This window comes from Protopterus annectens, chromosome 4.part0 (genome assembly GCF_019279795.1).
Source record: "Protopterus annectens isolate FY-2018-M chromosome 4.part0, PAN1.0, whole genome shotgun sequence".
Taxonomy (NCBI): domain Eukaryota; kingdom Metazoa; phylum Chordata; order Ceratodontiformes; family Protopteridae; genus Protopterus; species Protopterus annectens.
In genome coordinates, this window is record NC_056733.1 from 1,241,645,388 (window position 1) to 1,241,672,545 (window position 27,158).

A 27,158-nucleotide genomic window follows, 5' to 3' on the forward strand; every position below is an offset into this window, starting at 1 on the left:
AGTCTGTGTAGGACATGTGTTTAATGCCTAGGATCCTCTTCGTGAGGTACTTCTGTGGCCTCTCCAGCTGTTGCAGGTGTCTAGTGAGGTACATGCCAAATGGGGCATTATACTCTATGATTGGTCTAATTTTTGGCGTTAAGCTTAAGGCCATGGTTTCGACACAAGTCATTGGTCTCGGTGAGGCCTTTCTGTAGGATGTCTGCATCACATGGAGTTAATAATACCTCCCAGCTTGCAGTCATCTGCAAACTTGGTCAGCCAGATTTCCTTTGTGTTGTCTTTGACTTCTGAGAAGTAGATGCCGAACAGGAGGACCCAGGACCAATCCCTGTGGGACTCTACTCGTGACTGGTCGGCAGTCTGACTTGGAGTTCACTACTTTCACACTGTGTTCTATCTGTGAGCCAATTTGCAACCCACCTAGTGATATAGGGATTGATGCCTAGTTTGGTGAGTTTGTCAATATTTCCCGAGTGAGGAATGGCATCAAAGGCCTTGGCCAGATCGAGGTAGGCTGTATCCTTCATCCACAGCCCTGGTGACTGACTCAGCCAGGTTGAGCAGGCATGATCTCCCTTTCACAAAGCCAAATTGCGTGGGGTCCAGAGTTTGGAGATTTCCTATATCTTTGTTAATCAGGTCCATGATGATGTGCTCAATAGCTTTACATATCAGACTTGCCAGGCTAATGGGGCGATAATTCCCAGGGTCTGTAGTTGCTCCCCCTTTATGAAGAGGGATAACTGTAGCAGTGCGCCATTCAGTATGGACAAAGCCTGAGGTGAGGCTGTGACTGAACAAGGCACACAGATGTGGTGCAAGTTCGCTTTGTAGTTCATGTAGAACACAGCCAGGGATATTGTCAGGTCCCATGGAAGCTGTATTCTTGGCCTTGGACAATGCAGCTTTAACCTGTGATGCAGTAATGCTGGGTGCTTGGAATTCTTACGGTATTGTGATTGGTCCTTTGGGGGGGGGGGGTTGGTACTGAATCTGACTTTCCAGTATATTGGTAATATCTGTTGGCTCAGTAAAGGAGGTACCATTGTGCAGTAACTCTGAGCAAATTTGGGTATTGCCGTGGAGGTTCTTGATATAACTATAGAAGGCTTTGTGATTGTTTTTAGTGTCTGCTGCAATTCTACATTCATAGCTGGCTTTAGAGGATTTGATGAGGGATCTCTCTTGTTGAGGCTAATAAGGGAGTTTTTCTTGGGACTTCACCTTTTTCTGCAGCAGTTTCCTCTTTCTGTTGTAGAGTTTAATAGCAGCTAGGGACCACCAGATTGGCTTCCTTTTTTTGGAGGAGAGTGTCTTGGTTCTGTTGGGTATGGCTAGTTCCATGCATTTATGTACATATTCATACAGTCATTGGTGTATGATTCGGCAGTCATGCAGCTATTTTCCATTGGCATGGGTACCGTGAAGTTAGTCACCTCTGTTTTTTAGGAGTCCAAGGTCAGCTTTGGAGAAGTTTTTCAAGGTGGTTACCTTTGCGGGGGTGTGGGTGAGATATGGATTTCCATGGTGATTAGTTTTATGGTCTGATCTGACCAGGGAGGGATTGAATATTGGTGTAGAGCAACGGTCGCCCATGTTAGTAATAACCAGTTCAAGGATGTTGCTGGTCCAGGGCATTGGAGTTGATGAATTCCAGAAAGTGTTGGGCCAGTGTATTGATGCTTGAGTAGTTTTCCTTAATGTATTGGACAAGGTGTTTAGCGTTAGGGGCTTCGGTTGAGGGGCACATTGTGGAGGTGAGCTATCTGTCCTGTGGTCTGTGCTGTTTTGTGGTGGTGGAGTGCCTTTCTGTCTTGGAGGTCTTGCCTGTTTGGGTAAATTTCTATTGCGAGCCTTCGCAAAGGTAGGTGTGTGGTTTGTGTTTTTATGTGAGAGCTGTGATAGTTGATGTTCTGGAGGGCTATGTGTTCCATTTGATGTGGTGCAGGTGTTGACCTTCTCCTCTTGACTAGCTAGTCCAGTCTTGGCTGGAGAGTGCACAGCTTCCAGTTTGGTGATTTAAGTGCATCTTTCACAAGTCTTGTTGGGAGGTAAGAGGAGAGGATTGTCTGTGTACATGAGGCAATTGCTACACTGCCTCAGAATGCCCAAGTGCACCAGCTTAATAGGAGAAAGCACAGGGAACTGCCCTTTAATTATGCCAGGAGGGGTGGTCATAACCACTAAGTACTGCAGCTATTTCCGTGAAGAACAACTAGTGCTGATGGCACTTAGGTGTGCTATAATTGCTACAAAAACCTGTTGAAATGCAAAGCGATTAGGCTATTTGAAGTGCAAGAAAGAAAGAACTAGCAAGATCTGAGGGAAAAACTGAAGGCAGACTTTCTGGCACCAGTAATAGTTTACCTCAGCTTGGCGCCACTGAACAGAGCTTAAACAAGTGCAAACCCGTGCAAATTCGGGCTTTTAAACTAGAAAGTTGAAAGGGATGGAAAAACTGCCAATAAACTACAATTTCTGGGCCAGAAGCCACTCTTTTTGTGTTAGGCTACCTAGTGCTTACCACTCCCACTGATAAGCTAAAAGGCTTCCCTCCAACACAGAAAGGCTTCGGGGGGGGAGGCTCAGAAGCTTACAAACAGTCCTGGCTACAGCAAATCTGTATCTGGACTAGACTAGTTACAGGAAAGGTGTGAAACAGTGCAGTAGATAAATACTTCTCTAGTGGTGAAAACTCCCAAAGTGGCAGAAAACCAAAATTTCACAGTAAGAGTCCAGTAGTTCAGCATCCAAAGTTTTATTTGAGCACGCGCAGTAAAAAACAGCAAAGCTTTCGAGTCACAGACCCTTCTTCAATGCATAACATATAGTGGAATAAAATTGCTCGCTTGTGTGTGTGTGTGTGTGTGTGTGTGTGTGTGTGTGTGTGTGTGTATATATATGTATATATGTATATGTATGTATATATATATGTATATATATATATATATATATATATATATATATATATATATATATGTATATATATATATATATGTATATATGTATATATGTGTGTAATTATATATCTATATATACATAAACCAGCTTATAGAAAACACAATACAGAACATGTGCTAAGATCACTTAAGTGACATAATTAGTTAAAAGTGTATGCTCATTTAAAGGTACTACAAAGTATCACGTTTCATTTTTAAAACTGGTTTCAAACTATTACAAGAGTTTAAACCAAGGGATTTATCAGCCCAAAAAGAGGTGATCCATTTACATTCTTAACATTCAGTCTTGTTCACTAACCCCCCACCCCCACATAAATTCATAGATACTTTTTGTAAAATTTTTAACTTCTATGCTGGTCCCCACAATCCATAATATGCTTAGCCAAAGCATTTGTCTCAACATTTCTTCTTGTATCAGATAAATGGGCACTAATTCTCTCTCTCAGCTTTTCTTTTACATATATAAAAATGTTTACAATATACAGTCTGCAAAATATATCACCTTAGATGTGTTGCATGTTCCTGTCTCTTTAAATGTAAATATTTCTTGAGTTACTGAATGTCTAAAGTACATTTCTGTACTTGTATCTTTGCAAAATGTACAATTCAGGTATGGAACAGTGCCAGGCTTACTTATTTTAGGCATATTCTTCAGATTCATGTTAAAGTCTTTTTTGTAACGGAGCATTTATTTCAGATTTTTTTTTTTTATATATACTTATTTTGGTCTAGCTCCCACAATATTCTGGTTATCTGAATTGGTGCCTAAAATACGTTTCCTTATAGTATTTTGTACTTGGCTTGTGTATCTTTTATGTCTCATTATATATCTCAAATTATAATCAAAAGTCCTATTTCTCTCGTAATTACTCTGTGTAGCCATAGATTAGTCAAGGTGCGTATAAGGCTTTGCTAATTTAGGTCTTTCTCTTTTCACTAACTCTTTTATGTTACTAACAAGTACCTGATCATAACATTTTTCTAAAAATTCTTTCTCCATATTATCCAGCTCAAGGTTAAAAGACTCTTTTTGGGTACATAGTCTACTTGCTCTTAAGAACTGGCCTTTTACCACTCCCTTGTATATATGCCTGGGATGCATACTCTTAGAATGTAAATATCTTGTACCTTGTGCATTTTTTCTATGAATCAGAATTTCAAAACTAGTACCAGTATTAACAATAAGCAAATCCAAGAAATTAATTTTCTCATATTACGTCTGTGTATCAAATACCAAGAATTTAGTATTCTCATTTAAAGATGTCACAAAATTATTACAGTTGTCATTATTACCTTGCCACAATAAAAAGATGTGAAACAAGCGCACATGCGGGCTTTTAAACCAGAAAGTTGAAAGGGATGGAAAAACTGCCCAAACGGCCAATAAACTACAATTTCTGGGCCAGAAACCACTCCGTCTGTGGTAGATAGGCTACCTAGTGCTTACCACTCCCATTGATAAGCTAGAAGGCTTCCTTCCAACACAGAACGGCTTGGGGGGGGGACTCATAAGCTTACAAACAGCCCTGGACACAGCAAATCTGTATCTGGACTAAACTAGTTACAGGAAAGGTGGGAAACAAGCTTAGAACTTTTTTTTAATTACTGCACAAAAGTAGCTAAAACAGCAGTAAAACAATTCAAATGCAGTACAAGTTAGCACATTTGAGTGTGTAGCAATATTAAAGCAAATACAGTTTAAATAAATGCAATAAAAAAAAACTACTAAAAACAAGTGCAGAAAGCAGTAAATTAGGAAAAAAATCAAAATGGAGGCACTTAGAGTATCAGAAAACAATGCCAGCAAATATATGAAGAATTCAGTCAAGCAAAATTTGACAGTGCAGAACTCTTAATGGTTAAAAGGTGCCAAAAAATATATATCAGCTCTATATTTCCAGATTGTTTGAGAAGCACACTCGGTCAGAACATAAGGAGATTCTAGCAATGGTAGTTTCTAGCAAAGTGTTTTTTATATAAAGTGTAAAGGGAGAAAGGAGGAACAGAAGATAATTCAAGGTTAAGAAACTAAGTGGGTTGACCTTCTCCAATGTTCTCTCTGTATTAGGTATAATGAGCTAATGACACTAGACTGGGAGCAGTGTCCCAGATCAAATTTACAGTAGGAGTGGGCAACTGCAAAGCCACCAAGTATAAGAACAAGACATAACAGGGAGGGAGGTCACAGCAGAAATGAAATGAAAGTTTTAAACATATAAAAGAGCAAGGAGAATCTAGAGAATGCTTTTAACTGCAAACAAATCAGTTATATGATGCACTCCTTGGCAGGAAATCGGAACAAACAGATGATTAACAAATGGTGACAATTTCCAGTTAATACCTTTCTCACAGTGAAACTAGCTAAAAAAGCTTTACAAACTGTGACGATAAAAACCTTATCAGGCCCTGTAAGGCAGACCATTTCAGTACAAGCGTGCAGACTAGTTACAGCAGTAAAATACAGTACAAAGTATGCAGCAGACAATAAAAAGTGCTATAAATGGCTAGAATAATCAGTAACTAGTAAAAATAAGAAAAAAAAAACAGAGTATTTGTTGTATATCACAGATCAGAGTTGTCGTCAATGCCCCTTCTCCGCTCAGTGTGTATAGACAAAAATCCTCTCAAAGTTAGGGCTTAAATACCAGAAGATGCAGCCTGAAACAACTTTTAAAAAAAGCTCAGAAGAACCAATGAGTGCTTACTCCAAGCCTTGGAGCAGCCAACCTCTACTAGCCAGCAGCCAATCAACACAATCCTCTCATGAAGGTAAAGAAAAGCTTCTACTAATTCAAGATGGCCTGGGGCATGTGCTCAGAACAAACAACCACTGCAAAAAAGCATAGGCACAGAGGCAGCAAATCTGAACTGGGACTATACTACAGCTACTTAGCTACACTATTTAAGGGAGAAAACACTACAGAAATGCTTATCACTGCAGAAAAACAGCAGTGAGACACTAAATGAAAGTTTTAAACATAAAGGAGCAAGGAGACTCTAGAGAATGCTTTCTGATATTAAAGTTCCAACTGGGGGGGGGGGGTTGTGTGGTATACATTTCGCTTGCTTTTATTGTCAGCATGTGTTTTACATGGTGGTATAGTTTACTGAAAAAGTGGAACTGTACACCAAATCCAACCAAACACAGTTAACTCTAATGAAGTTTGCAGTGTATCACATTGGACTAGTTAATTTTATCTTGGAGAAATCTTTTAAACATACCAGGGACAGAAGTGGTCCCTGGATTCAATTTTGTTTTGAAGGAGACTGTGTTATGGTCAGATCTAACAAGTAATGAAGATACGCTAGGGATGGTGCAAGATATCTCCATATTGTTAAGGACAATGTCTACAATGTTATTGTCCATAGTGGATAGTCTGATTAGCTGCTCCAGGGCATTTGTATTGTACTTGTGGTCATAGAGGGATCTCTTTAGCTAGCCAAGATATGATAATAGACAGGCAGCCACAGTGGTGCTTTGTCTTTTCACAGCAAGAGGTTCTTCAGTTTGATTCTCAGCTGGGGTGCCTTCTGTGTGGAATCTGCATGTCCTCCCTGCGGCCGCATGGGTTTCCTCAGGGTGTTCTGGTTTCCTCCCACATTCCAAAGGCATGCATTAGGTGGATTGGACACTCTAAATTAGCCATAGCTGTGAGTGTACATGCGAGTGAGTGGTACGGATGAACTACAGTGGTAGGGCTAGCCGCCCAGTGGTGTAAACCTTGGCTCAAGATGATTGTCGTTGAAGTGACACCCTGACCTGTGTGCAAAATGGGGAAAAAGGGGTTGAGGATGGATGCATGGATATGATAATGCACCTTTTTGATGGTGATTTGGACATGAAGAAGCCTTATTACATCATGCTGCTTTATTAAAGTGAGTCCTTTCTGAATGAAGACTAAGACATGGTCACATTTTTTTCCATCCTGAGCAGTGGGTGGCCTAAAAGTGTAGAAGGCATTATAGCCCTGCACGGCTAGAGTGCTCTCTGCCATTTTAAACCATATTTCAGTCACTGCACAGATGTCTACTTCCTCCAGAGTTGAGGAGTGTGTTTTTTTGTTTTTTTTTTTAAATGTAGGCTCCTAGCATTAGTCAATAACATCTTAATATTTTCCTTTGTTTCATTCTTTTGGTTGATGCATCTGTTTGGCATTGTGAAAAAAGGGCACAATGGAAATGATTAATGTCTTTGCCACTATTTAAAAGCATGCCATCCCTGACAAAGCAGTGTGGTCTATCGCTTGTGCCCCCCTTGGATGACCGATATTGGACCCCTTTCTAATGACATCAGAAGAAAATTATTGAAGTCCTGATATTTCTTGCTTATGTTATGGCATCATCTTTGGAGAAGGTAGAATGTCGTTCATTGCTAGGCTTATACCTGTTTGGGGGACACAATCTGAAAACTCCATCGCGTCTGTCTTAATGTAGTCTAAAGAGGTTCATCTCAAGTCGTTGACACTTGCATGTACTTCATCAGAGTCATACCAGTACTTGTTTTTCAAGAGCATGAGTACATGTGTGACCTGACTGGTCCTGTCACCAGACAGACAACCAACTTTCACTCTTTCCTTGCTCATCCTGATAACCTGTATGTATGTCTTACAGTGGAGTCACCTGTAACTTGAGTGTTTTGTTTAGAGGGTAACTGCCTTATGGGCTTAGCACAAGGAGTCCAAGTCATGAAAGCTATATGAGATAGTAGGCTTATCAAGTGGACAGTATTGCTGAGGGGGCTTTCTACCTGTGTTCTGTGTTTTGCGGTTTAGGCAAGTTAATTTTTAGAACTTCAACATATGAAGGATCCTATGAGGTGTGGTGTAGAGCTGCCTTTTGTTCCATTTATATGTACATTTTTATGCTGTTTGAGTTGATGATCATTGGAAAGCATGAAATAATTCTTGCATTATCTCGGGGGGAAGTCCATGGTTTGGACAGGAAAGATTTAGGGAGCCAGAGGGCTAATTGCTTTGAGTCAGGTTTTTGTTGGATGCAAAGGTTAGTTTAGGTAGACTTATTAATGAGCATTGTGGGGGGGGGGTACCCTGTGTTTTAGGTTGGGATCTACAGATATTTTGGGCAGGCCTTACTGCAACTCAAGAGTGTGAGTTATTTCACTCGTTGCAGGTTACTGAAGCCTCAAGATTGCAAATATTATATGTATTAGGAAGTGTTTCTGTAGAAAAAAAGGGTTTTTATCAGCTAACCCACTACAATGTAAGCCCAGTGGTGGAGGTGCACTGAGCCATGTGCTCAGCACAGTGTGTTTTTTTTTTTTTTTTTTTTTTTAATGAAAAATCTCATGGTTCAAGGGTTTCCGTGCTTCTCACTTTTCAAGGATTTACATGCTTCTCGGAGTCTTGAATAAAAATCCTGTGTAAGATCAACTCAGCACAGGTTAAAGGAGACACGGTACAGAGGAAACTACTCCAAAAAAGCCAATAAATCCAGCCAGTGGGTCTTTGTGACTCAAAACCTGTAATACATTTTCAGTGCTGCAGGTGTAAGGTTCCAGATGTGCTGTGCTTGGAATTTAATTGGGCTGTCAAGTTTGATCCACCTCTTGCTGTACAGTTGTGCCTCAAACAGAGATAGTCAATCCATTAATTCATTTGCACAAGTCTAATTAGTGTGTTTTAAGGAAATTTACCAAGGAACATAGTTGTCAACATGTAAGCAATTGTCAATATATCTTTATGATAACAAAGAACTTTGGACCCTGATATGATGTTTGAGTAGCTGTCAATAGCAGCAGTGTAGTGTAGACAGCTACCACATCATTCTAACAGCTTCACGAAGTTGAAGAAGTGCCCATTTCCTAAGTCGTCAAGTGGTCAGTGTAACATGAGCTGTGTAGCTAAGTGAAGAATATGCCTGATAAGTAATGTGATGCCCGTGCTCTGGCCCAGCAATCAAGGAACCTCCATCCTCACCGCTAACATCAGTGAGGGGTGTCCATATAGAGAAAGGATTAAAAATACACATACAGTAAATTACAATTTCCCTTAAAAGCACACAGAGATCACAATCAGTCTGGAGCTGGTTTCTCCCTCTCTCCAGGTCTCTCATAAGACTCCCCACTGGCACAGCTATAGGGTCCAGATCTCAGCCTAGTGGGCAAGCTAAAACCTCCAGCATCCTCTCTGTCCAATCAGTGCTTCATGTCCCTGCCCAAATAGCTCACACACACACACACACACACACACACACACACACACACACACACACACACACACACACACACACTTTGAGATAAGAGTTGTATACAACCACACAGGCACTCCTGGGGAAGGCTGGCACTGGTTGACCAGCTGTGCCCATTTTACCCAGACTATACAGTAGTACCACTTGCCACCACCCACTAATATTTATCAGCTACTAAAAAGGCCCTTAACAAAGGGTGTCCAATTATTACTGTGCAATATTATCCAAATGGTAAGTGCAGCTGAACAGTCATGGCTTATTGGAGTGGCTTGGCCAGTATCACTATATACATGGTGTACTCTAGGGCTTAAATTAGTTCTACACAAAACAGCCACAGTTGAAAGGTTTAAAAATATTTAATAATAAAAACACAAGGTCGTACTTCTTACTACACAATGCTAGTCAAGAGTTCAGAGATCACAGAGAAATACTTAAAATAATACAGTAGAAAAGTTCTGACATCAGTACAGAAAAAAATAATCTAATCTTCCTATTTCCTAGCTATATCTAAGAGAAAACACAGTCCAAAAATAAACGTACGTATAGAACACAGGCAGAATGCTGGTGAGCTGGATGTTCTCAAGACAAATGCTAAATGCCCTCATCCTTTCTGTCCTTAAATTGATAACACAATACCACTGATTAATTTCTTTTTGGTTCCCAGGCTAACAAACTCAAAGGTTAATAGCCCTTCTGATCTTGTAGCTGGTCAGGAAGCCAGAACAATAAAAGAAATTATACATGTAAATTCTAGCTATTAACTCTGGCCTCAAAACAATAGGCAGACTGCCATTTCACAATGCTTGACTTTTCAGCTTTCTTACAGCAGAGTGCACTGTTGTTACATTTTCTTTCAGTTCAACATCCAATACAATCTTTTCACATTTAAGAGAACAAGCCTTTGGCTTACATTAATATTTACAAATGACAGAATTTTAATTATATCTAGCTAGGCTGGCAGCCTTCACCTATCTTTACAAGTAACACAACTAAGACATTTTAATTGTGGATTTTTAAGCAGTTTACTTCACAAAAACTCCAAGTCATAAATGATGAACAGTTATTCCAGGTAAAATTCACACACTAACAAAATTTGATATTTTCATATGCCCAGTGGTGTCTTTTGTGATTCACGGATTCTTGGAATTCCTGGCTACAGAAACTCAATGGCCAGCCTAAATTCCAGACCTCTTTCACTTTCCCATCCCCTCCCAACCCTAACTTGCTGAGTTCAAGGGACATTGGTCAGCACAGTTCTCAGATCATTCTTGACACAGTTTGAGGAGAATCTTTAGTACTCTAGCTGTATCATCAGTCTGACGGTAGAATTTGAAGCTAAGTACCCCGTTGGAGATTTTTGTCTTTACTTTATATATGTTGTGTATTTTGAATTGTAAATTTCAGGGACTAAAGATAATTGCACTAGGTGTAGAAAGCAAATGCCTCATAGGGACTTTATCAGCTTGTCTTGGTTTGCCTGGCCATGGGAGGGTGATATTCCTGCACTTTCGAGTCAGAAGAAAGTTTAGATAGACTGGCGTGAGGTCTTGTACATCCACCTGTTTCTCACAGACTGTAAGGTAGCCTGTACACCTAAGCAAAGGTCCAAGAGACTGAAACCCAAATGGTCTAGGCAGTGAATCTGTGGAAATGCTGGCATTTGTGAGGCAAATGCCCCCCAGTCTGCTGTGTGCAGTCTGACATGGAGGACACCCCATCCTCCGCCTCACCTTCTGAGGACTTCCTTTTTTAGAAGGTAACCTTTCACAGGATGAAGGAAACCCTCATCTAGAAAGACCAATAGTTCTCTCTGATACAGATCAGATACAGTTTCTAGGTTGGGCAGACCCAATGTCTCTGTCGATCTTTCTAGTTTTGGACATCAGCTGGGTATAACAGCCTTGTATTTGTAATGCTTAGTCAAACAGTCCAGCTGTGCTGAGCTGATATGGTCATAACCAGGCTTCTCCCAGTGGGAATCATACACTTCAGATTCAGAGGTGGAGATACTGGCATTTGTGAGTCAAATGCCCCCCAGTCTGCTGTGTGCAGTCTGACATGGAGGCCACCCCATCTTCAGCCTTACCTACTGAGGACTTCCTTTTTTAGAAGGTAACCTTTCACAGGTTATAAGAAACCCTCATCTAGGAAGACCAGTAGTTCTCTCTGATACAGATCAAATACAGTTTCTAGGTTGGGCAGACCCAATGTCTCTCATCTTTCTAGTTTTGGACATCAGCTGGGTATAACAGCCTTGTATTTCTAATGCTTAGTCAAACAGTCCAGTTGTGCTGTGCTGATATGGCCATAACAAGGCCGAAACATGCATGTCCACAGCTATTTGGGTTTGGCTTTATTGGCCTGAATTTGTCCATTAAATGATTTAAAAAGAAACCGTCATGGGCATTCAGAACCGCCATATAGCTGAAACACCTGATGTTCTTAGGGTCATTTGCATATATCCCATGTGCCTCTAATAAAAGAGTTTTTGAGGAATCACACAGTGGAAATTCTAGCTTGGCTAAAATTTTCTTTTAATTTTTGCTGATTGTTTTTTGTGTGTGACCTTTTCACTCATTGTTTTATCATTCTAGTTTTAGAAGTCCAGGATGATGAGATGATTTTTGTTCTGCATCCTTGTAGCCTGATTCCCAGCACCCTACTAACTGAAATCCAGATTGCATTTATAGGGTCTGTGACTCCCACAAAATTTTTATAATGATCTGAGTTCTGTTCTAGCATTGGCATCCATGGATTCTAGTTAGGGATCCATTGTCATTACAGCAAGAAACACCATTTTGTATGACCAGGTTGCAGCCAGGAGAACCATTCCCAATAACCAGGGAGAATAGAATACATGACCGTTTTATAAAAATCAGCTTGGCTATCATGGACTTTAGCACCCTCAGTTGCCATTCTCTCGCATTAAATTGATCAGTTAAGTCAGAAATCAAGGCAGTAGAGAACAATGGCCTTAAAATGGAGATGGTTGATTTAACATCTTTCCCAGGCCAGGTTGCCAGGCACTCTGTAAAGTGTGGTCTGTGATACTGTAGATGCATCTCAAAGGCAACTGCTTTGAAATAGGCAGTTAGGAGACCTGTTATGTGAAAGTGGTGTACCTGAATTTACCCCCTGGTTAAAGAGCTTCTCTTTGAAAACCACTGATGAGAGTGTGTTCAGAGAGCTGGAGGAGAAGACCAAGTAGTCTGTCAAAGACCTTTTTCATTCTCCTCCACCTGGATACATCAAACACTTTGACAAAAGGTGGCACTTGTACTCGTATCCCAAACAAGATGATATCAAAGCCCAAAAAAGAGAAGACTGGCGGGGTCTTGTAGATCCTAAAAAAGGGGTGGAGGCTACAGCTTCAAAAGGAACCAAAGTTTATGAGCACTGCTTCCAAAAAGATCAACAACACCTAATGCTTTTGGAAATAAACCTTGTGGTGAAGAGAGCCATAGAGAGTGCACCAGAAAAAGGGGACATGTTTTTCTTCCAGGTTGATTATATTTGCAAGAAAAGAAGGATCCTGGAATCCCTTTCTAGAACCTTCCATACTGAGCAGCAAGTTTTCTGTATGTCCTAAAGTTCAGATGTTGGCAGTGCAAAATTACTGCCCCTGCTTCTCCTTTGTATTGAGTTTAGACATAAAAGGTGCCTGTCTGCACATCTGTGTAGCCAAGGGGAACTGGTATTTCCTAAGATTTATAACAGAAGCACTCCTTATCAAATCACATATTTGACCTTTGGCTTGCCTATAGCACCCAGGGAATTTATAGACTGCCTGGCTCCAGTCATTGCATACTGCAAAACGGAAGGCTTTCACATACACACCTACCTGGATGATTGCCACATGTAGGACTTATCCGTGCAAGAAATATAAAGGGCTCTAGAGATGACAGAGCACTATTTCTAGACCATAGAGTTTCCATTAAATCTTCAAAATTCCACATTGATCCTGTCCAGACGAGTTATTTTCTGGTATCTTTCCTGGTTACAGATAGACAAAACGTTTTTCTGTCCACCGCCTAGATCCTGTTCTTAACCCAGTAAGTTGGAAATATTGCCAGTTGCAACCAAGGCCGTACCAGGTAATTCCTCAAAGGTGTGGATACATAGTTTCATGCATATTAATGGTTCCACTGACAAGACTACATATGATTATGCTGCAGTAGTATGTCAGAAAAAGGTAGTGCCAGTATCTGCACTTGCTGGAGACTAACATTCCCTTCCGATGCTGCTTCAAGAGCTTTTGTGATACATTAGATAGGTCTTGCTAGATACTGGGGTTGTCTTCAGTATGGAAAAATTATCTTCAGTACTCGGGACATGTTCGTTGTACATGGCATGAGAGCCCATGTTTGGGAACTGAGTGTGCAGGGGACTTGGGGCAGGACAATAAGAAAAAAAGCTTAACAGTATCAATGAGATAACATTTATCAGAGCCTTCAAATACATTTGGCTACAGACTGTAGTACACTTACACTTGCAGGAATCTTAGGAAAATTCAAAGCAACTTAGTCTTGCAACCATTACACCTTCCCGATACTCGCGTGTTCCTGGGATGTCTGCTAGATACCTCAATTCAGAGAGGTTTTCTTCCACAGGAAAAATTAGGTCTGTATCTAGGTTTATCCACTCAGATTTTTGTCACTTCGAGGGAATACCTCAGGATTTGGATTTTTGGTTTCACAGCATCTGTGATTCTCATCATTTCCTTTGCAAGACCTGACATAAAAAAGATACACTGGCACCTGAAGTCGCTTTGGTCCCGACAGCAACACTTATCTTTTCATATTTCAGTGCTGGAATTTGTCAGAAGAGAAATCACTTGGTGGAGACAGCAAATCTCCGTAAATCAGTGTCTTCTGTTCTCACCCAGCCACCTGCTCCAAAGCAGTCAGTCACCATAGGCACCTCAGACTTTTCCAGAAAGGATAAAATGGCAAGGTGTTTGGGACACTAAGGACGAATACAAGGACGCAAGTATAAAAGAGATGCTTGTTCTGATCAAGACACTTAAACCATCTTTGGTCCACGTGATCTCTTCAAAATGTGGCAGACAGTACCACGTTTGTGGTGCATCAGCAAGCAAGGAGGAACCAGGTCTTACCCCCTTGGCAGACTAGCCATGTTAGCTTGGGATATAGCTTCACAGCACAGTCTCCCTCTTCAGGCATACTACATTGTGTCAAGTTGATAGTAATCTGAACTTCGACCACCATGTGTCCACAGTGGTGAGAAAGTCCTTCTGTGTGTTACAACTCCTAAGTAAAGGGCATGGTATCCAGATCAAAGGACGTTACAATTCCATTGTACTTTGCTCTCATCAGACCAATAATTGACTACAGTGCACCCTTTTGCCATGTACCTCACCAGACATCTGCAGCAGGTGGAGTGACCCCAGAGGTTGTTCACTAGGAGGATACAGGGTACAAAAAACAAGTCCTAAGTGGAAAGATTGAAAGCCCTATTGCTGTATTCTGTCTCCTAGAGATTACTAAAGGGATCGATATGTTACACATTAATAAATCAAATTGTATGACAGTCACTTATTCCAGGAATCTTAACCTAGCCTTTCACATAAATAAATCATGTTGGAGAGGGAAGCGTCTCAGACTTCCCATTCATTTGAAGCAAAGCCCTTCCCTGACCGTCTAAGTGCAGCTTAGATCAGTGGATGGCTAATCATAAATTTAATCCTGGGGTTGCACCCATGTCCCTCATGGGCAGAGGCAGTTGGTATTAGATACAGTAGCATAGGCTCATATCTCTGTGAACTTTGATCACCTTGCTGCTGAGCTGTTGAAAATTGGGAAAGTCTGGTTAAATATGGCTGGGCTTGTAAGGGCTCTTGAGCCATTAGACTAGTAATCTCCTATGAACAAGCTGAGCTGGACAAAGGCAGACACTCACTATATCAGGGGGTCTTACAGATTTGCTCTGTCCGTGGAGAGTTCCTCAAGTAGACCTCTACCTTCTCTCTGAACAATTAACTGGTAAAATTCTACACCAGAACTTCATTCAAGAATGGTGGGAAGACAGATGGCTTTTCCTTTCCTTGGATAGGAATTTTCCTGTATGCTTTCCACCCTTCCTACTGATGTCCAGGGTTCTACTTAAGATTCTGACAGAGTCCCGCAAGGTCATTGTGGTGACTTCCTTCTGGCCAAGTCGGCAATGGTTCTCCCTTCTTTTGGAAATTGCCAGGGGCAATTACCGCAAGGTTCCACGCAGAATAGCTTTACTGACTTGGGTGGTAGGATCTTAATTCTTTAGGCATCTGTTTACTGAGCATGTGCAACAGGTACTTATGGTGGCAAGAAAGCCTACTACTAGAAAATCATATATTATCAAATGGAAAATGTTTTCTAGTTGGTGCTTACAAAATACCCAGCACCCATTCAGGGTTAGTGTTTCTATGGTTTTATATTTGTGCAAGTTACTGTCCTTTGACCTTTCTTACTCCTCCATCAAGGTTCATTTATCAGCCATTTCAGCATGTCTGCCCATGGATCCTCCAGTTTTGATGCATTCTCATGCCAAAATGTTTTGAGAGACCTCTAAGAAAACCTGTGACTTCTCTTTGGGATTTTAATTTTGTGTTAAGAGAAGCTAATGCTGGCTCCATTTGAACCAGCTCATCTGGCTGACTTGAGATTTTTAACAGGGAAGATTGTTTTACTGATTGCCCTAACCACTGCAGGAAGACTATTTGAGTTGCAAGCTCTTATGGTGAGTTAACCCTATGTCCGTTTCCACAGAGATGAGGCTTCTTTGTGAACTAATCCCTCTTGTATGCCTGACGTGGTATCCAAGTTTACTTTAAGGGACACTATCCATCTCCCTGTTTTCTTTCTTGAACCTAAATGAGAGAGAAAGGTTACTCCATACCTTGGATGTTCACAGACAACTCTGGTATTATTTTGACAGAACAAATTCTTTCAGATCTTCAGATCAGTTGTCAGTTTCTCGTGAAAGTTAAGAGACAACCTGTGGCAAAACAGATAGACAATTTCTAAAGGCTTGTCTAAATATATTACCTCTTGTTTTTGCTCACCACAACGAAACTATGCCAGGCAGGGTTTAGGCCCACTCTACCAGGGCCTTGGCTTCTTGAGTAGCTTTTTAGAAAGGGTTAGGTTCTAGAAATATTCTAGAAGCAGCATTTTGGTCCTCTGTATGTACTTTTGCAAAGCACTACAAGGCTGATTCCTTCACTGTTTAGATAAGGCTTTGCTAGGACCATTCTACAGGGGCTCCTGGACCCTTCTCCTTCCCCTTCCTAAATGTAGTAAGCTGGGGTAATCTAGCCATACAGTAAGGCTGCTGCAACAGTGATCAGTATGATTAACATAGTACAGTTAAGTAAGTAAACTTACTATAACAGTAGGTGTTCGAATTATCACTGCTGGAGTAGTCCCTACCGCCTTCCAACCCCCTTTTTTATTTGATTATGCCAAGGTATGTGTGTATATTTTTACTCCTACCCATTTCCTGTCGGGGCTGGACCTCCCTCTCTCAATTGTCATGAAAATTCTGAAGTGCTTGGCAGTTAAAACTGTGATTTTAGGCAGTTCAGCTTGAGCTGCCTAATGGTTGAGCTTGTGGAAGATGTTCTGAAGTTTTGGAAGCTGTCCGGCTGTTATATCTTGGCAAGATATAACCCAGATAGTTATAGCTGCTGCAGCAGTGAGCATTCAAACATTTACTGTTATGTTAAGTTTACTTACACAACTGTACTTCTTTTTTAAATATTTGGATACACAGACACAAGAGGCAGTTTTCTCTTAAATTCTCTTAAAGCTTTTACTGTAAATGTCCATTACATGAAAAAGCAATAACTTTTATTGTTTGAAATAACTATTTGATTCTGTTATTAGGTCCCCAGTAATGGCTTCCTTTGACAACCTCAACTCAGACTTTTACCAGACAAGTTACAGCATTGATGACCAAGCTCAGTCCTATGATTACAGTGGAGTTGGAGACCAGTACAACAATCGGTAATGTTTTGTTTTGTGGGCATGCTTATATTAATACATCTCTGTTTACTGGATAAAAGTATCTATTTCCTATAAGCCCATACTTCATTTTAATTGCTTTTCCTCTGATATTGGTTTATTTTATCCCACCATTTCTTATTTGTCTTTGTTGTGCTTCAGGTTTGCAGATTGTTGAGGAGAAGCCACTAAGAGCATTAATTAAGACTTTGTATGCTTAGAGCTCTTAAATGACCAACCCTTGGAAAAAAAATATTTTTTTCTGTTACTGTGAACTCTTACACAGTTCAAACCCAATAGCACTGCAGTACCAACTTACTGTAATCTTTTTCCCTACTCCTGAATCATCATGCGACGGACATGCTGACATGAGATTTTTTTCTTTTGATGCTATTCTTGCCCATAATAAACTCTGAGAGCAGCTAATGAGATTGCAATGCCCCACACTGTTGTCGGATCACAGTCCCATTCACATATAATGGGACATACTGAAAAATATAGTCTTAACAATCCTCAATAAAAATGACAGTGACTTTGATATGTGTTTCCCTCGTGTGCATTGCACTAACTGCAAAGAGTTCTTGAAAAAAGATAAAGAAATAATTGAGATAAAGTGATAGGAGTTTCAAGTCCTTTTTTTCCCTTCCCCAAGTCAATTGGAGTGTTTTATTTCGTAGTTTTCAAAGCCCAACTAATTAATGAAGATGATTTCTTCAACATACTATAAAAGTTTTATCAGGTTTATAGCCCCATTATTCTAATTATTTTGGCTTCTCCCGGTTAGGGGTCGCCACAGCAGATCACCTGTCCAGTCGTGATTGGCAGTGGAGTTTTACTGTGTCAAGTTGCCAGCCCAGCCTTCCACAGAAGGCACACGCACGCACTCACATCTAGGGATAATTTAGTGTGTCCAGTCCACCTACAGCATTTCTTTGGGATGTGGGAGGAAACCGGAGCACCCGGAGGAAACCCACGCGACCACAGGGAGGACATGCAGACTCTGCACAGAAGGCACCCCAGCCGAGGATCGAACAGGAGAACCTCTTGCTGTGAGGTGGCAACGCTAACCTCTGCACCACCGCAGCCACCCAGGTTTATGGCCCCATTAAAGACAAAAAAATTCTGCTTTTCACAGCAGCACAGATTTAAGTGTGAGTTTTGATCCTGAGTAGTTTTATTAGCAGATGTAAAAAGAAAAAAAAATAGAGCTATGGGTATCTTGCAATGTTCATTTTCCTTAGCAAAATGCTTTTAGATGTGAAGGGCATTGTGATGTAGTAGCAGTGCAGACAAATTGTGAAAATTATCATGAGATTGCATTTAGCCTCAGCACAGTGTGCACTGAGAAGGCAGACTAGGATAGAAGTAGAAACTGCTAAGTCATACTTAATAAAAAAAAAAAGTGAAATAATAGGGATGATCCTGTAGGGATGGAAATATTGAAATACACTAAAATAACCGTTGCGTTTAGTGCATATTTTTCCTTTAATTTAATTTCTTGCCATCTACATATGACTGATTAGTTATTGCTTAGTTTAATTTGATTTTTAATACCAAAAAGGAGTCCTAGCCACTTCACACCATTATTAAATGACAGTGTACCATTAGCAGATGCTTTCACATTTGGTAGCTACTATATTCAGGAACCTTTGTTTACAAGGTTTTCTGGTGTTCTATGAGTTTATCAGAAAGAGACAAATAAATTAATTGTGGCTTCATTTTCATTAGCATAACATTCTTGCCATGTTTACAATGTGATATTGTCTGTAATTTAGCAGGTGAGCAGGAGTCCATAAGTGCAGTCTTTTTACATGCATTCTAGGGGCTGTTTCAGCCTGCGAGTTAGCATGCTTCATACTCTGGATGCCCACTGACAGCTCAGGTAACACTTAGGCAAAGATCAGCCCTTCAGTAAAGCTAATCAGCTATGTCTCTTTTGAAAGGAATAGAACAAAAGCAAGTGTAAAAGCAAGCAGCCTCCAGATAGTTGTATCTTGAGATTTATTTTTGCTGCATTCACCATACCAAGCCACTTAAAGGCCGGGTTAGGGACACCCCACCAGGACTTTTATCTTCCTCTGTGACTTTTGGAATGAAGTATTCTAGATGCAGCAACCTTTACAAGGCACTACTAATTAGATGCCTTTCTCAGGTCCGTAACAGGCTTTTATAGGAACATTCTATAGGGGCTCATGGAGTCTTCATTTTGTTCCTCTCCCTTTTTGTTTTCTACTCTATTGTAGTTATCAAATTAGCCGAGGCTACTGTAACAGTGATGTACTGTAAGCAAAGTTACCATTTTAATATGTCATGATTCTTGTAGGCATCTCCTCCCTCTCTCCAGCCCACTTTCTTTAGGTGTTTTTTTTTTATTTGATTGTCAGTGTGAGCATGCATATCTTTTTATAGGTACAAAGATAGATCAGTAGGTGTGTGTGTGTTTGTGTGTGTGTGTTTGTGTGTGTGTGTTTGTGTGTGTGTGTTTGTGTGTGTGTGTTTGTGTGTGTGTGTTTGTGTGTGTGTGTGTGTGTGTGTGTGTGTGTGTTTGTGTGTGTGTTTGTGTGTGTGTGTGTTTGTGTGTGTTTGTGTGTGTGTGTGTTTGTGTGTGTGTGTTTGTGTGTATCTATATGTGTGTGTCTATATATATCTAGATATATATATGTGTGTCTTTATGTATATATATATATATATATATATATATATATATATATACATATGGGTGTGTTTTATTTTTATATATGTATATATGTGTGTGTGCTAATGTATATATGTATATATGTGTGTGTATGTATGTATATATATATATATATATATATATATATATATATATATATATATATATATATATAGATGTGTGTGTGTATGTGTATGTATATGTGTATATATATATATATGTATATATATATATGTGTGTGTGTGTATATATGTAAAATATATATATATATATATATACTTCATGAGCTCAAAACTTCGAACTGTAAATGGTGGAGACTAATATTGTATTTCTGAAACTTCAAAATTGTAATTAAAAAAAAACAAATTTTTTTTTTTTTTTTTTACAATTTTGCAAGGGAGCAAGCCCCCGTGCACCCCCCACACCTACTGCTAAATAGACCAAGATCGCACTACAGTGAGTTAAATGTTTAAATTTCCTGCAAAAGTTCCATCTTACGGTGTTGACCATCTGCGGTTCAAAGTTTTGAAACTTCGAGCTTGTGAAGGGAATCCACACACACACTGTATACATATATGCATAGATTGTGTGTGTATGCATAGATTGTGTGTGTGTATGTGTGTGTATACATATACATGCATACATACATATATATATATATATATATATATATATATATATATATATATATATATATATATAATTTATATAGGTTCATAGGTAGTACTAGGCTATCTGCCCAAGGGCATTTATAAGCCTAGCCAGAATATGTTGGCTTTCGCCTCCCTTTTAAATTAGTTTCTTGGATCTCTGTCTAGCAGGGCCATTGAAGTGCTCCCAGGGGTAAATTTACGATTTCCCATCCACTCGTCAAGATTTCTCTTGAAGAGAGTCAGTGAGGGGCTTTGCCTATCATAAACTGGGATTCTATTCCAGAGCGAGAGAAGTCTCTGGGACAGGAATCTATCCCTCCAGCATGTCCTTTTTATTGTTGTGCTGAGTTTTAATTCACTGGAGCATGTGGCTCTGAGAGATTTGGTTTTCTTGAGGTGGAGCATGTCCATTTAATTCCGGGTTGGACATGGCCTTGTACGTCAGGCAGAGATCACCTCTGAGTAGGCGGTAAGCAACCGAGTAGAGCTGGAGTTTCTTTAGTCGAGCTGCATAGGGCATCTGTTTGAGGCCCATGATCCTCTTGGTGAGGTACTTCTGTGGTCTTTCTAGCTGTTGCAGGTGTCGAGTAAGGTACATTCCAAATGGGGCATTGTACTCTATTATGGGCTTAATGAGTGATGAGTAGAGGGGCACAATGATCTCTCTTGATCTAGATGTGAACCCTTTCGTGATTAGGTGGACTACATAGAAGGAATTTCTAACCACTTTGGCAATGTGATTATCAAAGGAGAGGTTGCTGTCTACCTGGGTCCCCAGATCCCTAATTACATCTTCCGTACTTAGTGTTTTACCACCTATGTGATAATTCATGGGCACTTTGTTTTTCCCAAAGGGGATGACTATGCATTTTTTGGCATTTAGCTTGAGCCCATGGTTCTGACACCAGGTATCTTGTCTCTGTGAGACCCTTCTGGAGGATGTCTTTGTCAGCTGGAGAGTCTATTATGGCCTCCAGTTTGCAGTCATTTGCAAACTTGGTCGGCCATAGTCCTCCCGTGCTTGCCTGTACCTCAGAGAAGTATATACTGAACAGGAGGGGTCCCAGGACTGGGCCCTGTGGGACGCCACTTGTATCTGGTTTAGAGTCGGACATGGCATCCGCAACTCTGACCATGTGTGTTCTATCTGTGAGCCAGTTGGCGACCCATCTTGTGACATAGGGGTTAATGTTCAAGCTGGTGAGCTTATCTATGATGCCGGAGTGGGGAATAGTGTCGAAGGCCTTAGCGAGGTCCAGGTAGGCTGTGTGGACTACCTTTCCCTCATCTATGGCCTTGGTAACTGTTTCAAAGAAGTCAGCTAGGTTTAGGAGGTAGGATCTGCCTTTAACAAAGCTAAATTGGGTAGAGTCCAGTGTCTGGAGGTTCCCAATGTCTCTGTTTATGAGTTCCATGATGATGAGCTCCATAGCTTTGCAGACCAGGATAGTCAGGCTTATAGGGTGATAGTTCCCAGGATCTGTTGTGGCACCACCTTTGTGGAGCGGGGATGACTGTTGCTGTACACCATTCTTTGGGTACATAGCCTGTGGCAAGGCTGAGTTTGAACAGTTAATTTAGGGGAGGGTTTAGTTCATTTTAGAGCTCGTGTAAGACGCAGCCTGGGATACCATCCGGTCCCATTGATGTGTTTTTAGCTTTGGAGAGGGCTGTTTTTACCTGCGTGTCCGTGATGTCTGGGGCTCTACATTCTCCTGGGATGGACACGGGCCCTTTTGGGGGTGAGGGGGGTAAAGTTTGCACTGAAGCTGTCAGCCAGGATGTTGGCAATGTCAGTTGGTTCAGTATATTTATTGCCATTTTACACTAGCTCGGAGCATATCTGAGAGTTGCCTCCTAGATTCTTGACATATCTAAAGAAGGCTTTGTGATTATCTTTAGAATCTTTGGCAATTTTTCTTTCGAAACTGGCCTTGGATGATTTTATGAGGTATCGTAGATGTTCTTCATTCCACATTGCTGCAGTCCTAACTATTGGGTAGTCCGCTGTCCGGTCGGCCCAAATACCAAAGTATATGGCTGACGTCGGTCAGGGCGCATTAGACTGACGTCAGTACGTCAGGGTACTAATGCGCATGACCGACGCCATATCCTCAGTCTTTTTTGCCGCATGGTCCGATGCAGAAGCAATTTTGCGAGTGCAGGTTGGCGTTCTGAAAGTTTCTGAAGTCAGAGTTTCAGACCGAATCAAAGTTGGCTAAGTACCCGTTGGAATATTTTGTTTTTTTCTTGCCTCAGTATTTAACCGGATGTCAGAAAAAGTGAATAACTGTATTTCTTGTGGGAAACAGATACCTCATAGGGACTACCATACTTTGTGTATACCTTGTTTAGGGCCTGAGCACGACGTTGTTGGATGCCGCTCTTGTGCTAGATTTAACAAACGCACTATTAAGAGAAGGTTAGACTGTGCCAGGTTAGTTTTGGGAAGCGTTGTAATTATAAAATGCCGCCGGATGCTCCGGCGCTTCGCCAAAAGCGCAAGGACAAAGCAGCAAAGCCTAGAGTGGAAGAACCGACAGTCCCGGACGCCGGTTCTTTAGAAGGCTCAGTGGAGCCGGAGGTTCTGCCAGGAGTTTCTTTGGAGTCTCAGGGAGAGACTTTACTGTTACAGGATGTGTCCTCTCAGGAAGTAGGCCAGGCTGAGGGGCTTCTCAGGTGGCTGTTCTTCCCTCTCTTCCTAAGGTGGTTAGAGCCTCCCCTTCTGTTTCCAAGGCTTCTTTGAGAGGCAGGCCAAGTTTAGCTTCAGTGGGGGTTTCTCCTAGTGCTTCAGGGTCTTTGCCTAAGAAACATATGCTTAAAATGGCAGAGGATTTGATTACTATGATTAGAGGTTCTATGCCCCCTCCTGATAAGAGGCCTAGGGTGGAACCTGAGTTTGAGAGTTTTGAGCAATGTTCGGAGGCTTCTGAGTCTTCGGCTGAAGACTTGCAAGAGTATCCTCCTTATTCTGATTCTGATGTGGATGATTCTACTCCCTCAGCTTCTCCTCCTGAGGATTTTTCATTTTCAGAGACTCTGCATTCCATGAGGGAGCATTTTAAATGGGAAGGTCAAGATTTCTCTGATTCCAGGAAGAGGCTTAGGGAATTCTTGTTTTTACCCCAGCATAGGCCTTTAGCTATACCTCCTGTTCTGAATGTGGTGGAAGATGTTTTTGCAGAGGCTTCCCTGAATCCTGATTCTTTGCCTCCTGCCCCAGTTAAACCGGATAGGTACTATAGGGTGCCTGAAGCTCATAAGTATCTTTTTAAGAGTCCTCGGGCAGATCCGGAAACTGTTTCTCAGGGGCCTAAAGGTGTGAAGGCCTCTGTTGTTAAAAATCCTGTTCCTCCTGATAAAGAGGCAAGGGCTTTGGATAGATGGGGAAAGAAAGTGTATACTTCTTCCACTTTAGCCATGAGGGCGTTGAATTGTCAGTTTCACATGTTAAAATATCAGAATTATCTCCTTTCACAATTGAAATCTAAGGTGGATGCTCTGGCTGAAGGTATTGAGTGTAAAGAGTTGCAGGATTTAGTTCATGTGTCTGAACAGGTGGGTAAACATTCCTTGCAGTGTGGTTTTGATGCTGTGCAGGCCTCCTCGAGGGTGGCTGCCACTGGTTCTGTTCTTCGTAGGCACGCCTGGTTGAGGGATCAGAATTTAGCTGAGCATGTTAAAACAAGGATTTTGGATGCTCCTTTACAGTCTGATGTGTTGTTTGGTTCGCCTGTGGAAGCAGTTTTAAAGAAAATGGAGGACAAGGCTAAGTCTATGCAAACTGTTAAGGATTTTTTGCAGGTTCAGCCTCCGAAGTTTAGTAGAAATTGGCCTACTTAAGGGATGGACATATCCTGCTTATGATTCCCAGTCTAGGGGTAAGTCTAGACGTGGTAGGGGCAGAGCACAAGGATCTTTTAGGCCTAGAACAGGGAGTTCACCTGCTCAGTCTTCTGGTGAGGGCAGGGGTCAGTCCTTTCGTAAACAGACCCAATGACCTACCTTTTCAGCTGCCAGTACATTCTCGCCTGGCAGCACCTTTGGGAGGAAGGCTGGCTCTTTTCAAAGAAAATTGGGATTTAATTACCCAAGACAGATGGGTTTTGGATATCATTCACCACGGTTACAGGTTTTATTTCCATACCTTGCCTCCTTTCAAAGGCATGCCAGACATTCCTCCTCTACAAAGAAAAGAGGCTCACAAGCAAATTTCTCTGTTGCTCCAAATAGGGGCCATTCAGCCAGTTCCTGTGCCAGAAAGGGGCCTAGGATTTTATTCTCGCCTGTTCCTAGTACCAAGAAGGGGAACACGTGGAGACCAATTTTGGATTTATCTATCCTCAACACTTATCTGGACATTCCCAAGTTCAAAATGTTGACGTTACAACAGCTTTTACCTCTGCTGGGCAAAGATCACTGGATGGTAACTTTAGATCTCAAGGAAGCTTACCTTCATGTGCCTATCAGACTAAGTTGCAGGAAGTATCTGCGTTTTCGAGCTGGAAATTCTCATTATCAGTTCTCTGCATTGCCCTTTGGCTTATCTACTGCGCCCAGAGTATTCACAAAGGTTCTGGCTCCAGTGATAGCTTACTTCAGGTTAAAAGGAATTCAAATCTATCCTTACTTGGGCGACTGCCTGATTCTGGCTCAAGAAAAGGAAGACCTTTTACAGCATTTGGAATTTGTGATAGCAGTGCTAAGATGCCTAGGGTATTCTGTGAACGAAATAAAGTCCAGTCTAGTACCCTCTCAAGACATGTGCTTTCTGGGTGTGAGACTGAATACAGCAGCCCAGATGGCCTTTTTAACCCCGGACAAACAAAAGAATCTTTCCAGTTACTTCCATCACCTATCTCTTCAGTCCGGGCTGACTGCAAGGACAGTCCTTCAAGCCTTAGGGTTCATGGCATCTTGTATTCTGGTGCTTCCCAATGCCAAACTGCATATGAGGAAGCTGCAATGGTATCTCAAAATGTATGGACACAGCACTGCCAGGATTTGGACACTGTCATTCAAATAATACCTTGCATTCAAAAGGAATTTTTGTGGTGGGCTCAGGAATGTCACCTAAACAAGGGACTCTCTGTGACCCGGCCAGAGGCGAGTCAGATTCTAACGACAGATGCCTCAGACATTGCTTGGGGAGCTCATCTAGATGGAAAGTGGATACAAGACAAGTGGCCTGCCAGACTACAGCATCTACATATCAACATGAAAGAGATGTTAGCAGTCCAGTTTGCATTAATGGCTTTCAAGGAGTTACTTCTTCCAGGGCAGGTGTTGATTCTAACAGACAACACAACTGTCATGTGGTACATCAACAAACAAGGGGGAACACATTCTTACCCGTTGTGCAGTCAAGCAATGATTTTATGGGAGACTGCGCTCAGCTTGCAACTAACTCTTCAGGCAAGGTTTCTGCCGGTTGCACAGAACTCCTTAGCAGATGTGTTAAGCAGACAAATCATGGATCCCCACGGGTGGAAACTGGATCTTCATGTATTTCAAAACTTGACAGTGTCATGGGGAACTCCAGACATAGATCTGTTCGCTTCTCCACTAAACCACCAGCTGCCAAAGTTTTGCACAAAGGGGTTTCATCACACAGCTTGGAAAGTGGATGCTCTGTCTTTCAGTTGGAAAAATCTTCATGTGTATGCCTTTCCACCTCTGCCTCTTCTCCCAAAGGTGCTCCTAAAGGTCAGACAAGACAAGCCAAGGATGATTTTAATAGCTCCAGATTGGCCTCGGCAACACTGGTACCCATTACTGAGGAGTCTGGTAAGGAAGCCTCCATGGCCTTTACCTTTGATTCCACACCTGTTGTCTCAGAGGGACGGTCACCTGCTCAATGTCAAGCTTCACTCTCTTCATCTAACAGCCTGGCATATTCTGTTTTGAAACACAGCAGGTCTCAACTTCCTCAACAAGTTTTAAATGTGATTATGGAAGCCAGAAGACCTAGTACAAGGAAAGTGCATGAAAAATGGAAGAGGTTTTATTTTGGAGTGCAGCAAACAATTTGGAGATTTCTGAGCCTAATTTGAGTGTGGCTCTTCAATATCTTACTGAGTTATTGGACAAAGGTTTGTCTTTCTCTTCCATTAAGATTCATGCTGCAGCAATTTCAGCTCACTATGATTGTGACCCACCATTGTTTTCGCATCCTTTGTTCAAGCAATTTCTTAGAGGGCAAAGAATATAAGACCCCAATAGAGCTCCTACTCCTGCTTGGGATCTCAATTTTGTGTTGAAGAAACTTACTCTACAACCTTTTGAGCCTGCGGCTACTGCTGAATTGAAATACTTGTCATGGAAGACTGCTTTTTTGTTGGCCATTACTTCTGCAAGAAGGGTTTCTGAATTGCAGGCCCTTATGGCGGTAGAGCCTTTTTGATTTTCATAAGGATAGGGTATCATTACATTACTAATCCTTCCTTTATGCCTAAGGTGGTTTCTAGTGTGGCTTTAAACCAAACTATTCATTTGCCTACTTTTATGCAGACCCCCAAAATAAAGGGGAAAAGATTTTGCACACTTTAGATGTACATAGGCAATTGCGTTATTATTTAAGCAGGACCAAGGATTTTAGGCAGTCTCAGCAGTTGTTTGTTTCTTTTGCTTTGAGTTCAGGGCAAGCCTGTGTCAAAAC

General features: G+C 41.3%; 1 protein-coding gene across 3 annotated transcripts in view; it reads left to right on the plus strand.

Annotated features, from left to right (window-relative positions):
* The window catches only part of YIPF5 (Yip1 domain family member 5), a 315,397-nt gene that overhangs the window by 24,471 nt on the left and 263,768 nt on the right, over window positions 1-27,158 (plus strand). For all 3 annotated transcript variants that reach the window (XM_044069146.1, XM_044069147.1, XM_044069148.1), the window contains exon 2: window positions 17,057-17,176. In XM_044069146.1, coding sequence (XP_043925081.1) covers window positions 17,067-17,176 — 110 coding nt within the window. In that variant the 5' untranslated portion in view covers window positions 17,057-17,066. The remainder of the gene's footprint in view (window positions 1-17,056; window positions 17,177-27,158) is intronic.